Below are 14,470 nucleotides of genomic sequence, written 5' to 3' on the forward strand. Positions count from 1 at the left end.
TTATTTTAGAAAAGTAACGGTAACGGTAACGAGTTACTTTTTTTTGTAATTTGTAACGAAGAGTCGTTACTTTTATCGTTATTTTTTAAAGGGTATAGCGGAATAAGAATGGAAAATCTGCCTTTGCTCCAAAAAAGTTTAAATTATTACTAAAAGTTGGTACTAATGAGATGAAAATTTCCACCAAATATTTTTTGAAAAAATGCATTTTTACAGGAGTTATGGAGGGGGAAAGCAAAATCAAAAAATTGATTTTTCTCGAAAACGGCTCAACCGATTTTAATTTCAAAAATATGTTTTTTTGTAGAATCAAAAGACGAATTATAAAAAAAATACAAACACTGGTATGGAATTTTAATTTCGGATTTCTGTAGGAATCCTGTAATAATTTTTCAATTAAGAAAATTCGTAAATAAAAGTAATATAGGAATTTTTTGTGTGTACCTATCTAATAATTTTTAGAGTGTATCAGAATATTCTTTATGATCAGGAAAAAAGTCAAAATTCTATCTAGAAATCAGAGAAAGACAAAATTAAATATTTGTGGAAACCCAGTTTTAGCAAGTATTGAAAAATTCAAAATTATTTAAAAATGAAAAATCTTTTATTTTTATTCTCAAAAATTTTAAAATATTATTCGAAATTTGGTTATACAATGCAACTAAAATAATATACCTATTAAGATGGTATTCTGGTCTGTTTTTTCGAGTAGGATAAAAAAGAAAGTTTAACACTTTTAGTATTGACTTTTGTTGCAAATTGTTTATTAATGTTTAAAGAATACAGAAAAAATTAGGAAAAATAATAAAAAATTTTTTAAAGTTATAAACTGGTGAAGTGGGGACTGAAAAAAAGAAAGTGCGAACTGGTTGACACTGTGGAGACTTTTGTAATTCCCTAAAAAAACCCAAAAAATTCTTGATTATTACAGGCTTCGCTATGATCGGTACATTGAAAAAGAGAAAATTTTTTTTTAGCAAAATGGCGACGATTTAGAAAAAAGTTGTGTTTTTTGAGATTTTTGAATTTTTTAAAAATAAAATAAAATATATTTTTCAAAATCCAAAGTTCCGATCATAAAGGGATATACAAAGAACATTTCAGCAAAATTTGAAGTAAATCGGTTGAGTAGATTTTGAGTTATCGTGTCAACCAGAATTTTTTTCAGTTACAAACTTCAACAGTTTATAACTTTTAAAATTTTATGTTATTTTTTTCTGTATTCTTTAAATATTTATAAACAATTTAGAAAAAAATTAATATTAAAAATATTAAACTTTTTTTTTATCCTAATTTTTCAAAAAATTATCATAAAAAATTATTAGGTATACAAGGCATCAGGCTAAAATTAAAACATTTAATTTCTGAATTCTGATTCATGTTCACATCAGAATTAAAGTCATGTTATTTAATGTGATATATTTTTCCATAATAAAATATATCGGATACGTGAATAACATATCTTTAATGGTTTAATACACATATCATAATAAGTTTTTCATTGTGAAATAAGAAATATGATATGCGCGCGTAGCGCGCAAAGTTTGCTAGTAAGTATAATAATAATACCTACTTGTAAAATGATAGTACCCAATCAGAATTTTGCGTAATAAATATGTCGTTTGCTTCCAAATATAATAATGGCTCATGTTGTAAACGGCATTGCAAAATTTGAGTGAAAGAATTAAGATCCTGGTCCAAAAAAAGAAGAGAGCCATCCGCAAATTGAATGCACAGAAGATCTTTATCTGAAACCCTTCCAAATGGTCCAGTTGTCAAAGACATAGAGTTTGATGACAATTGTCGTTCGTATTTAACTTCTAAGCAGTATTTTGCACCTGTAATAAACACGTCTTTGTTTAGATATCCTTAAAAAATTCGGCGACATTATTAAGTTAATAATTAAATCAGAAGACATAAAATTATATTTCCTTCAGTGTCGAATTATTATAATAATACCCGTGTAGAAATTTCCCTAAGTTTCCCTACCAATGGTTGGATTCTAGCTAGAACCACGCCAGAAAATCTAGCCTAGGAAAGCCTGACTAGAACTGGCAAGATTCTTGTGAGGAAATTCGGATTAGAAATATCTCCCTAGATCCCGCTTGGATTCTAGAGAGGAAATTCGTATTGGAAAAAACTGGTAAGGCCCCTGATAAATTCTGGACAGAGATATCGAGTCGATATCTCAATCGCAAACGTTGGGTTAGGAAATCCAATTAATAATATTAATTAATATTTATTAATTATATAGATAAAATAATAAGTTATTTTAATTTTTTAAACAATTTTCTCTCAAAATAGTAAACTGTCGAATTATCGAAATTTTCTCAAGTAGAGTTTAGGATAATTTTATACTTTGTTTTAAAGATAATAATAAATGAATAAGCAAAATAAATTAAAAATAAATTTTATAAGTTACAGGAGTGTTGTTTTCATTTTTTGTTTCAAATAGTTCTAATGTAATTATACATTGTTTGAGTATATAATTTTTTATTAAAAAATAATGTTCATATTGTACACAAATATTTTTCATAATTTATATACAGAGTTAACTAAATTAACTTCTTTAACTATTTTTGAAATGTAACTACAAAAAGATTTTTTTTCCCTTTGTCAACATAAAACATAATTATTAATTAAATAATAAATAAATAATAATAATAATAATAATAATAACAATAATAATAATAATAATAATAATAATAATAATAAATAAATAATAATTAATAATAATTGTTAATTATTGTTATTATTATTATTTATTTATTTATTATTATTATAACATATTTATTTAATTACTGATTAAATATAAATTCCCTGAAATATAAATTTTTTTATTACTTAATATAAGAGAAAAATCTCAAGCACGGTATTTAACTATAGAGTAAGCGGTCAATATTAAAAAGCGGATGTATTACAATGCAGCGCGCCGGTTCCCGTCGATCACGGAAGTTAAGCAACTTTGGTCGCGGTTACTACTTGGATGGGTGACCGCTCGGGGGATATGCCGTATTACCGTGTTTTTCTGACGAAAAAAAATAAATTTGTGTGTGTGTGTGTGTTTTAGCCGTTTAGGGGAAATTTGTTCGATTAAAAAAATAAAAAAATTATAAAGATGTGTATGTGAGTGTGTAAGTTAAAAAAAAAAAATTTATATAGAAGTATTTGTAGCTATGAAAATTAATTATAATATATAAAAAATATGTAAACCTAATTTTCTTTTTTCAATTTATCGTTTGTATATTTTTATTACAATCAGTATATTTTTGTTACAATATTATAGTGTTATTGAAGCAATAGCGACAACTAAAAAAATTTTTGTATCATAAAAATGCCCGGGTGTCATTGATTCAACAGCATTTGTTTCTCCGTGTATTTATTCGAATATTTAATAAACCGAGCGATTGAAGGGAACTAAAAGTGTCCTAGCGGTGGCTTTCTATTTCTGGTAGGGCCATCACAGGGAAATCAAGCTAGAGCCCGATCTTCCATTCCTCGCTATCCGCGAGCGTGACGAAAGGTGCCGGGGCCCGACCAGATTTTCCCTTCCAGAACCCTGCTAGCCGTAGGGAAATACAGCGAGGACCCTATCAGAACCCAACTCAAATTTCTACACGGGATATAAATGTAATTTTTAAATTTATAGATTTTTGGACGCCACTGTAGTACGCATAAATATTCCTGAAATCTTATTTTTCATTGCGCCGCATTTAACATAAATTTAATTTAACAAAAAATTTAGTTGCTATAAATGTCATTTTGACAAAAAATTAATTTTTCACAATTTTTATTTGGGATAAAAATATGGACTAGAACTTTTATATCAAATGATCTTTATTTCAAATGAAATAATAATAAAGTAAAGTAACCGCAAAACAGTACTTTTCTGCACCCCACATAGCACATTATCTTGCTGAAGCTTCCCTTAAGCTTACTCTCTAAATTTTAATTACTAAAAATGTTTACTAATTTGAATTAGTGACTGACTTTTTTCTTTTAAATAAGTAGTAAATTTTACTAACAAATTAATAGAAATTACTGTTTATTAGTAAAATTTACTAATTTAAAAGAAAAAATCAGTCACTAATTCAAATTAGTGCACATTTTTAGTAATTCAAATTTATTTCATAACAAGAACTCACAACAGAAGGTAGACAAAGAGCGTTAAGTGTTTTAATACTATTTTGTACACACATATACATAGATCGGAACATTTTCTAAAAATACGATTTTCGAGTTCCTGAATTTGTAAAACTTCAAAATCGACAAGAAAATCACAATTGAAAATTGTCAATAAAACTAAGCTTCCTATGAAGAAGCAATAGCAAAAAATTTCCATACCTAAACTGGAAGATTCTTCTTTAAAATTAATATCAAATATGGATAACTTATTTGGCATTAAAACAGCTAAATAACATTTTTGTGAACCTCTGAAACATAAAATATTAAAATAAATATGTAACATAGATATATAAAAAGATTGAATATACCGTTATTTTAGAAAGAGGAAAGAGTTTTTTCAAGTAAACGAATTCAGTTTTGTTGAAAGTGTATTATATTTATGTTTCTCTGTAGATAATTATAAGCAAAATTAACTATAAAATAATATTCGTATTTATTCATTCTTTCATTTTTTGTATCCCTCACACTCTGAAGTTAGTCTTTTGTGTACACTGCGTTCGGAAATTATCGGTACAGCTGCGCGTGCACGGCCCAAAAATATACCAATCTTTAAATCACGATTTTTTTGTAAATACAAATGTCAGAATATTAACAATATACCATTTAAAAGCTTATCAAATTCTACGAAAAATGATACATAACTAAAAATTTTAATAATTTATGCAAAGATTTTAGCAATCGACAAATTTGACCAAAAAATTTAAAAAGCAATTTATTTTGGGAATTTTTTAAAAATTATAGAAAAAATTTGAAACTTTTATAGGTGTGATCATTCAAGTTTCAGCTTTAATTTAAGACCAAAAGAGAATAAAAATCTTATTCGGTTCATGAGATATGCCATTTATATTTACAAGAAATATAAATATAACAAATAAGGGAAAAGAGAAGGAAAAGAAAGAAAAAAGGGAAAAAGAAGCAGAATACAATTTGAAAAATTGCATCAGAGAAAGAAATTGTTAAAGTTATCTAGAAAAAATATTGCAATTAAGATAAATTTAATTAAATAAATAATAATTAAATTCACTAATTTTTATTAAAATATTTAAATTTGACCAATTTAATTTAAATTTAATATAACTCTAATAGAGAATATTTAAATATTATAAAAAAGTAAAGACAACCTAAATATTTAAATCCAAAACAATTGAAAACAATAAATTTTAACCTGTAAAAACCGTCTTCCCAATGGGAAAAAAACCATTGGTGCATTAATGGCCCAATAATGGGAGCCATCATTCCATTATTGTCCCATTATTGGCACCCAATAATGGACTACTCATGGTAAAATCGTGGGATGTCCACGCCGATGCCAATAATTGGCAACCATTATTGGGCCAATAATTAAAAAACCATTAAGCCATTAAAAAACCATTAATCAAAAAAAAAATTTTATTAACTTTTATTAAATAATAAATTTATTTATTTAATAATTATTTCATTTATTATTATTATTATTATTATTTATTATTATTAAAAATATTAATTTTTTTAATTAATTATTTTATGGAAATGGTTATTATTTTCTATCACATCGAAATGTGAATAACCTTTTCGTTCAGAGTCTAAAAATTATTTACCTCACATCCATCAGTGCAAAAATAGGAGAGGACGGGCAGAATAAAATTCTACAAATATCCGTGAGAATGCTGCCTCCTTATATACTTTTCAAGTTTCATGTTAGTTGCGAGAGAGTTTGAAACAACAGCTCCTACGGAGCGTTGAGCGAACTACATACAATTACTTACCGACGCTGCAGAAATTATCATGTAGTAAGTATGTAGTTCGCTCAACGCTCCGTAGGAGGTGTTGTTTCAAACTCTCTCGCAACTAACATGAAACTTGAAAAGTATATAAGGAGGCAGCATTCTCACGGATATTTGTAGAATTTTATTCTGCCCGTCCTCTCCTATTTTTGCACTGATGGATGTGAGGTAAATAATTTTTAGACTCTGAACGAAAGGGTTATTCACATTTCGATGTGATAGAAAATAATAACCATTTCTATAAAATAATTAATTCAAAAAATTAATATTTTTAATAATAAATAATAATAAATAATAATAAATAATAATAAATAAAATAATTATTAAATAAATAAATTTATTATTTAATAAAATTTAATAAAAAATTTTTTTTTATTATTGGTTTTTTAATGGCAGCCAATAATGTGCCAATAATGGTTGCCAATTATTGGCATCGGCGTGGACATCCCACGATTTTCCCATTAGTGGTCCATTATTGGGAGCCAATAATAAACCTAGAGAAAACCAATGGCTCCCAATATTGGGCCATTAATACACCAATGGTAGACTAATGGCCATTTCCCATTGGGTTATTAAAAAAGAATAAAAATATATGAGACTTTCGAAATATTACATTTTCAACTGCAAAAATAAATTCTAAATGCTAATTTTAATTTATATACAAATTTTTATTAATGTGCTAGTAATATTTTTTTTAAGTCAAAAGTTAAAGGTTCCAGAGAATTGCCCTTATGACTATACAAAATATATTTATTTTTAATGGAATATTCAATTTTAAACGAATTGTAAAATTTAAAAATGAAATAATTAAAAATATTACAATTCTTTGAAATTTAGAAACTTCACCAAAAAAATGTAAATCTGAATTTAAGAATACCATCTTGGCTCCTATTTAAGAATATTATACACGGAAAAAATAAATTCTGTAAGAATTCCTGAATTTGTTCCATAATTGAGAATTTGTGCAAAGTTCCAGAAATTTTTAGAAATTCAATGTAAGTATATCTGAATCGTTCCGAACTAATTACGAAACGGTTTTTGTGAGACTTTCAAAATCAGCATTGTAAATAAATTCCTGGAGAAATACAGGACTGGTCTATAATATTATCGAAATTTTGTCGTAGAAATTATATTTCTTCTAAAATAGTATTTACAAGCGTCTAATCGTGTACTTGCGTTTATTTGTGTATAAATTATGTGTGCGTTAGAATATATGTAGGTAGCTATAAGTGTATTATGTATGTATGTATGTCTGTGTATCCTCCTCAACCAATCACAGTTCGCCTTGCTTGACGAATGTCGATCAAGTATATACGCGTATACACAACTTCTTTTTTTTATTTTCTTTGCTACGGAATTGTTCCGGAACTATTCTGTAGCCCTTATAAGAGCTTCTTCATATATGAAGCGACCCTCTGAATTTTTGCCGAACTCATCGGAAGTTCTACCGTCCAGACTATCTGAAATACTCAGCCGCTACATTTCGTAAAAACTATCACATAAATACCGAGTTCTTACCATATAATTTCTAAATATCTATTTTGAAAGTTCGACATTTCTTCCAAATAACAGCTCTATAATAATTACCGACTTTTGCTCATATCCTCAATTTCGGAACGAATTCAGGAACTATTTCTGAATTATTTTTTTCCGTGTATACTTAAATTAAGTAGATACTATTTTTAAAATAAGAATATATACTTAATATCAGAAATATATTTTAAGTGTATATTCCTCTTAAAATTATTTTTCTAATATTAAGAATATATTCTTATTTTAAAAATAGTATCTACTTAATTTAAGTATACAATATTCTTAAATAGGAGCCACGATTGTATTCTTAAATTCAGATTTACATTTTTTCGGTCTCCCCACGATAATAGAAATTATACTCAAATGATTTTATATTCAGTCCGAAATCTGAATTTTCATTTTTCTCCGTGTAATTCAAAATCTTGATGACAAATAGAAATCATCAGAATAAACTAAAATTTTCTTAAATAATATTTTTTGTCAAATTGAAATCATGCACTCAGAAAAATAACGTTGGTGAAGTTTACAACGTTTATAGTCAACGATTTCAGAAGAAAAATATTTTTTAAAGCAACTTATTATAAATTTTTGTAAAGAAAATAGTACGAATAATTTAATGAATAATGATTTACAAAAAAAATATTTGTGAACAAAAAATGTTATTCTTTTTGATAGAAAAATTATTTTTTTTCTTTCAATCGTTGATCATAAACGTTGCGAACTTCACCGACGTGAAAAATAAGTTTAACCCCCCTTCACACATCTGCGGAAGGATTCCAACCCCGGTTTCAGTATTTTTTAAATAATAACTTTTGTTTTCCTCATTGTAAAATAAAATCAGTTTCTATACCTATCGACGGTTCCCCCCTCAACATATTTCTAAAAAAACAATTAGTTTAAACATAATTAATCTTCAATTATGAGGCTTCAAAGCTAACAAATCTCGAAAAAGTGAGAAAATTGTAAGGCTATGTCCAAGTTGTGAAATGTAAACAAACCAAAAGGTTACTACACCAGCACTAAAAACGCAATTTTGCGACAGCCAATTCTCCCACAAAAAATAACAATTTTACACTTTCTCTACAAAAATGGAAAATTAGAGTTTCAAAATGTCCAAAAATATCATGTTTGGCTATGAGCAATAAAAAGCAATTAGTAAAATAACTAATTAAAATGACCTGTAAAATGGCATTTTTGACGCGTCGCGAAAAATAAACTGTTTGAGTATATCAACCGCACGGATGATGAAGAAGTTCCATGTCAGCGATTGGACCTTCAACATGTGGAAAGGTAAATTTTTCCCTTTCCTCCTTGAAATTACAAGAGAAAGGGTAAAAACTTCTTCATCGTCCGTGCGGTTGATATAGTCAAACAGTTTAATTTTTCGCGACGTGAACTCTGTTGCTCGCTGCGCGTGCGCAGACCGTACCAAGGTCGCAATGACATCACCATGAAAAAAGGCACATTTTGTTTTTGACTGAAACTCAGTGGTTTTCTCATTTTTTCAGTTATTTAAAGTTTAGTAACCAAATTCGGTACTTTAGTTCACCATTTCCATAAAAAAAATGTGAATTTATATTTATTTACGCATATGGGAACGGCGAAAAAATGCTTCACTATTTGGTCTATAATGAAGCATTTTTTTGCTGTTCCCATTTGCGTAAATAAATATAAATTCACATTTTCTTTATGGAAATGGCGAACTAAAGTATCGAATTTGGTAACTACACCTTGCATAGCTGAAAAAATGAGAAAACCACTGAGTATCATTCAAAACCAAAACTAAGAATACATTGACAGCACCATGCGAAAATGCACATTTTCTTTTCGACTGAAACTTAGTTATTTTCTCATTTTTTTCAGCTATGCAAGGTGTAGTTACCAAATTCGATACTTTAGTTCGCCATTTCCATAAAGAAAATGAGAATTTATATTGATTTACGCAAATGGGAACCGCGAAAAAATGCTTCACTATTCGGTCTATAATGAAGCATTTTTTCGCGGTTCCCATTTGCGTAAATAAATATAAATTCACATTTTCTTTATGAAAATGGTGAACTGACGTATTCTATTTGGTAACTACGCCTTGCATAGCTGAAAAAAATGAGGAAACAACTAAGTTTCATTCAATACAAAATGTGCACTTCCACATGGTGCTGTCAATGCATTCTTAGTACGCTCTGCGCTTGCGCAGAGAGCAGCAGAGTTCACGTCGCGAAAAAATAAACTGTTTGACTATATCAACCGCACGGACGATGAAGAAGTTTTAACCCTTTCTCTTGTAATTTCAAGGAGGAAAGGGAAAAATTTACCCTTCCACATGTTGAAGGTCCAATCGCTGACATGGAACTTCTTCATCATCCGTGCGGTTGATATACTCAAACAGTTTTATTTTCGCGACGCGTCAAAAATGCCATTTTACAGGTCATTATAATTAGTTATTTTACTAATTGCTTTTTATTGCTCATATTCAAAAATGATTTTTTTGGACACTTTGATACTCTAATTTTCCATTTTCGTAAAGACAGTGTAAAAATGTTATTTTTTGTGGCAGAATTGGCTGTCGCAAAATTGCGTTTTTAGTGCTGGTATAGTAACCTTTTGGTTTGTTTACATTTCACAACTTGGACATAGCCTTAAGTAAAAAAAATCAAGTTTTCAAAACATTTTTTGTTCCACTGGTGGTTAATGACAAAATTAGATTATACACTGCAAAAATAGGTGTCTTTTTTGATATCTTAAAATAAGATGTAAGATGGAAAAATGGTATCTTACATCTTAAAATAAGATGTTTTCTAAAGCATCTCACTGATATTTAAGATGCTTTATACGTTTTAGCAGTGATGAAGATATTTCTTCCATCTTAGAAAAGTAAGATACTTTTGTAAGTTCTTTAAAGTATCTTAAATTAAGATGTTTTTGTTGCAATAAGATGTTTAGCGATAAGTTACTTGAGAATCGTAAGATGCGTCATAAGTGTAAGTTACTAAAAACTAAGATACATAAAGTGTTTTCCATAAGAGCCCATAGTTAACCTCAAAACTTTTTACCACAAAAATACACAGAAAATGTGTACGAAGATACTTTTAACATCTTAAATTAAGATGTTTCAAGTAACTAAAAAGTGTCTACCAAAACATCTTAGAAATGACTACCAAAACATCTTAAATTAAGATACTTCTTTTTGCAGTGTAAATATAAATAAAATGAATTATTTAAAGATTTTTTTGTTTATTTGTTAACGTTACATTATTTTAACATGTAAAGTGTAATTCCTTCGAAGATGTGTATTCGTGTAATTTATTTTTATTTTTGAGACCGAAAATTAATTCTATTAATTTTATCATTTGGAATAATTTACTACATACTCTCTAAAACTGAATCAGTGAAATTTAACTGAGAATCAGTGACTCTATTCTCGCGATTTGAATAGAGCATGATAACACTTATAGGCATGATAACGCTGAATCAAAAGCAGTTTGATTTTTTAAAATCGCTTCAGAAGAACTCGAGATATCACTCTTACCAGATCAAAAAAAGACATTTTGAGAAAAACGCATTTAAAGTTTTTATTCATAAGTTTCGAAATTTAAAAAAAAATAATCGGATTTGCTTAAAAATCGTTACTCGGGGGTTTTTGGGGTCGCTAATTACGAATTTAACATCATTTTTTCAAAATTACAAATGGCGGATGCAATATGGTGGACGAAAAAAAAATTAAAATAAAAAAATTTTCTTTTCCGCCATATTGGATCTGCGATTTTGAATTTTGAAAATTTGATATCTAATTTGTGATCAGCAACACCAAATACATTTTTGTTTGTCTTTTTTAAAGAATGCAAATGATAAAACATTTAAATCATTCGATTGCTTATCCGCATACAAAAACATTTTTGACATGGCGAAGAATAAGGATGTATAACTTTTGTTTTACTTCGAATTTTGCAATAATATTTTAGGAGAGTATTCTTGACACTATAAGAAATCCGAAAATAACAACAACAAAAAATCGATTTTTTGACATTTTGAACTGGAATGTCCCCTTAAGGCTTGATTCGTTAAAATTTTATACAGTAACAATAAAAATAATAAAAATAAAATTATTTGAAATATATTAAAAGTTTTTATTTAAAATTACTGTACACACATGCGTAAGATAAAAGTACATACGATACGAATTTTCCAGCTTTTAAGTCCATAATACTGTCCGGCAACTGTGTTTCAATAATTAAATCATTTGATGTATAAGAAATTGGAAATTTCATTTCTTTCCAGCGAGGTAGTATATTATATATTTTTAAAACGCCTTTGCTGTTACTAATGATAATAACATCTTCTGTTTGGAAACTTAATAAAGATGCTACTAAAAGCTTTTGATTATAAAATCGTTCATTAGTATTAAATTCAGTCCTCCACCATTCTTTTGTTTTAAACAATGACATAATAAAGCGTTAACTGTCATGTAATTTCAATAAAAGGTTAGAATAAAATAAACTGACACTTTATATTATTCTCCCTAGTTAAGCCTAACTGTTACTATGGAAACTACGTATGAAACATTGTGTTTACAGAACTTGTCGAAGGGTTGTGATAACGTGTATACACGTCGGCGTCGTGGACAGTATACTATGGGCATATCTCTAGAACCTTTTTACTTTCATGTGCATCGCATATGGGCAAATCCATGGAACTGGTCGATTTTCACTTACAAAAATGAAAAATTTCTAATTGCAAGCACAGCTTTCATTTGTGGTTTATTTTTTTCGAAATTTATTTCAGAACAATTATCTTTTTACGTAATTCATTTTATTTTAATGCCGTGCAAAGTAAAAGCCAAAAACGAAAATGAGTTTTTTCAGAAAATATAATTAAAAATGTGTATTTCTTTCTTCTTTTGTTTTCTATATATATTTGTAATATGTGCAAAAAATAAAGAATAAAATAAAATTAATTATAATTATTTGTATAAGATAATTAATATTAACATATTTATGATTAATATAATAATTAAATAATAATTATTATTTTAACATTAATTTTTTTTAATTTTATAAGTTGAATTATCTTAATTTTGACGCAAGTTTCAAAAAATAACAAATGAAAAGACAGTTAATTCTTTACATTGACTGATACATTCATAATGAACTAAATGAAACTAAACTAAATGAATGAAAAATTGATTGTAATTCTCAATTTTTTGACATTATAAATTAGCAATAGAATTTGGCATTTTAATAAAAGAATTATAATAACGTTTTTAATAATCACGCACGTATCCAATTCATTTCATTCCAATCTGTAGATGTGCTCCTAGAAAAAGGCAAAGTTTAGAGTTGTTCACGGTCATGTTTCAGGTGATAATTATTTTAATATTTTCTTTATTTCTAAAGACACATTATTTTACAATACGAAGATTTATTCGTCTGATGAAGACGAATAAGTACTGTTGTTAGAAATTTTAATTGATCAAACGCCACAAAAGTTATTATGCAAAGTTTCCAAAAATTGTATTATTCAAAAATAATGAGTAACACTATTTACCTCTACTACTATTCCTTTGTAATTAAGAGCACATCTTTTTTTTAACCTTTAATACTTTCTACAAAAAGTAAAGTATAATTCACCATCGTTTAGAATTGTTTCGTTGTATGCCAAAAAAGTTATGCCTATAAGAATAGAAAAAAGTACCTTGAGTAACACTGCAAATTTCATGTTTTAAATTAATTTAATCTGTTTTATTATTAATATAAGGGAAGTAGGTTAAAATTTATTTAATTTTCTTAATTCAGTACATTCTCAGAGCTTTTATAAAGTAGTAAAAATATGAAAATAATTAATACAATACTTTAAAAATAGAAAAATTTGTCAGTAACATGAAATCGACCGGTTCTGTAGATTTACCCATATAATTTGATAATAGGGTCAAAATTTCTCAAACGGATCACCTAAAACTAAAAAATTTTCTTTTTGAACCAAAATAGTTTTCTTTACTCTTAATATGGTTAAGAAGAATCCCTTAAAATATTAAGCCAAAAAAATTTTTTTGTAAAAGTTATTAACAATTGAATTTTTTAGTAGGGGAGGGTAGGCTACATTGAACCGGGTATTTTATAAAGTCCAAGAACTAATAAAATTTTACTAATTTCGATCAGGTTTTTGTATCAAAATTAAGCTGAAGTACTCCTTTAGTTAATACACACGTTACAAACACAAATTATTATGATTAAATAATTAAATTAAATTTTTTTCTAACAAGTCACACTTTTCTTATTTTGAAGGATGTGTGTCTACATTGAACCACCTCTAATAAAACACTACAATTTACTTCAAAAATAATATTTCCACTTACACATTGTAAAAAATCTTATTTTCCACTCAAAAAAATAGAAAATTGTTATTTAATTGTTATTACTTGTTAATATAGGAGATTAATGTATTTTAATGTCAGGTTAGGTAGGTAAAGTGACAGTTTGAGTTTATCTCGTTCACAATTGTGATGAAAGCATGTCTTCCAGTATTTTTCTTACTAATTAGTAGAGCAGACAATTTTACAACTCTTAAAATTGAAAATTCTTTGCTTTTTCGGGTGGTTCAATGATGCCGCACTCACTGTATTCACATGACATTCACAACAAAAATTGTTTATAATAAATTTGTGTAAGATTTAAAGTTCTTTATCACATCGGAATATTGAAGTTGACACCCTAAGCGAAATAAATCGCAAGTTTACTAATTTTTAAAACTTCTTATTTCAATAAAAAAACGTCATTATAATTCCACCAAATTTTTTGTTTTGTACGTGAAAAACAGTTTTTTTAGTTTTTCTTTGTAAATAATAAACCTACGTGCCCGAAATTTTTGGACATAGTTTGTTTCAGTAAAACTAACTTATATATTAAATATGAAAAAATTTCACTCAGTCATTTCTCAGAAAATTGAAGTGGTTCACTGTTGACGCTGGTTCAATGTAGCCTACTCTCCCCTACTGC

General features: G+C 27.5%; 1 protein-coding gene across 6 annotated transcripts in view; it reads right to left on the bottom strand.

The window, feature by feature from the left end:
* The window catches only part of LOC122503032 (protein PTHB1), a 96,496-nt gene that overhangs the window by 33,790 nt on the left and 48,236 nt on the right, over positions 1-14,470 (bottom strand). For 2 of the 6 annotated variants that reach the window (XM_043613432.1, XM_043613430.1), the window contains exons 1-3: positions 11,652-11,956; positions 4,345-4,433; positions 1,574-1,838 (exon numbers count right to left, since the gene is read on the bottom strand). In XM_043613432.1, coding sequence (XP_043469367.1) covers positions 1,574-1,838; positions 4,345-4,433; positions 11,652-11,923 — 626 coding nt within the window. In that variant the 5' untranslated portion in view covers positions 11,924-11,956. Of the gene's footprint in view, positions 1-1,573; positions 1,839-4,344; positions 4,434-11,651; positions 11,957-14,470 lie in introns of those variants that run through there. The other 4 variants (XM_043613433.1, XM_043613434.1, XM_043613435.1 and 1 more) reach the window with 3 other exon arrangements.

The sequence above is a fragment of the Leptopilina heterotoma genome, unplaced genomic scaffold, assembly GCF_015476425.1.
Source record: "Leptopilina heterotoma isolate Lh14 unplaced genomic scaffold, ASM1547642v1 Lhet_24, whole genome shotgun sequence".
Taxonomy (NCBI): Eukaryota; Metazoa; Arthropoda; class Insecta; order Hymenoptera; family Figitidae; genus Leptopilina; species Leptopilina heterotoma.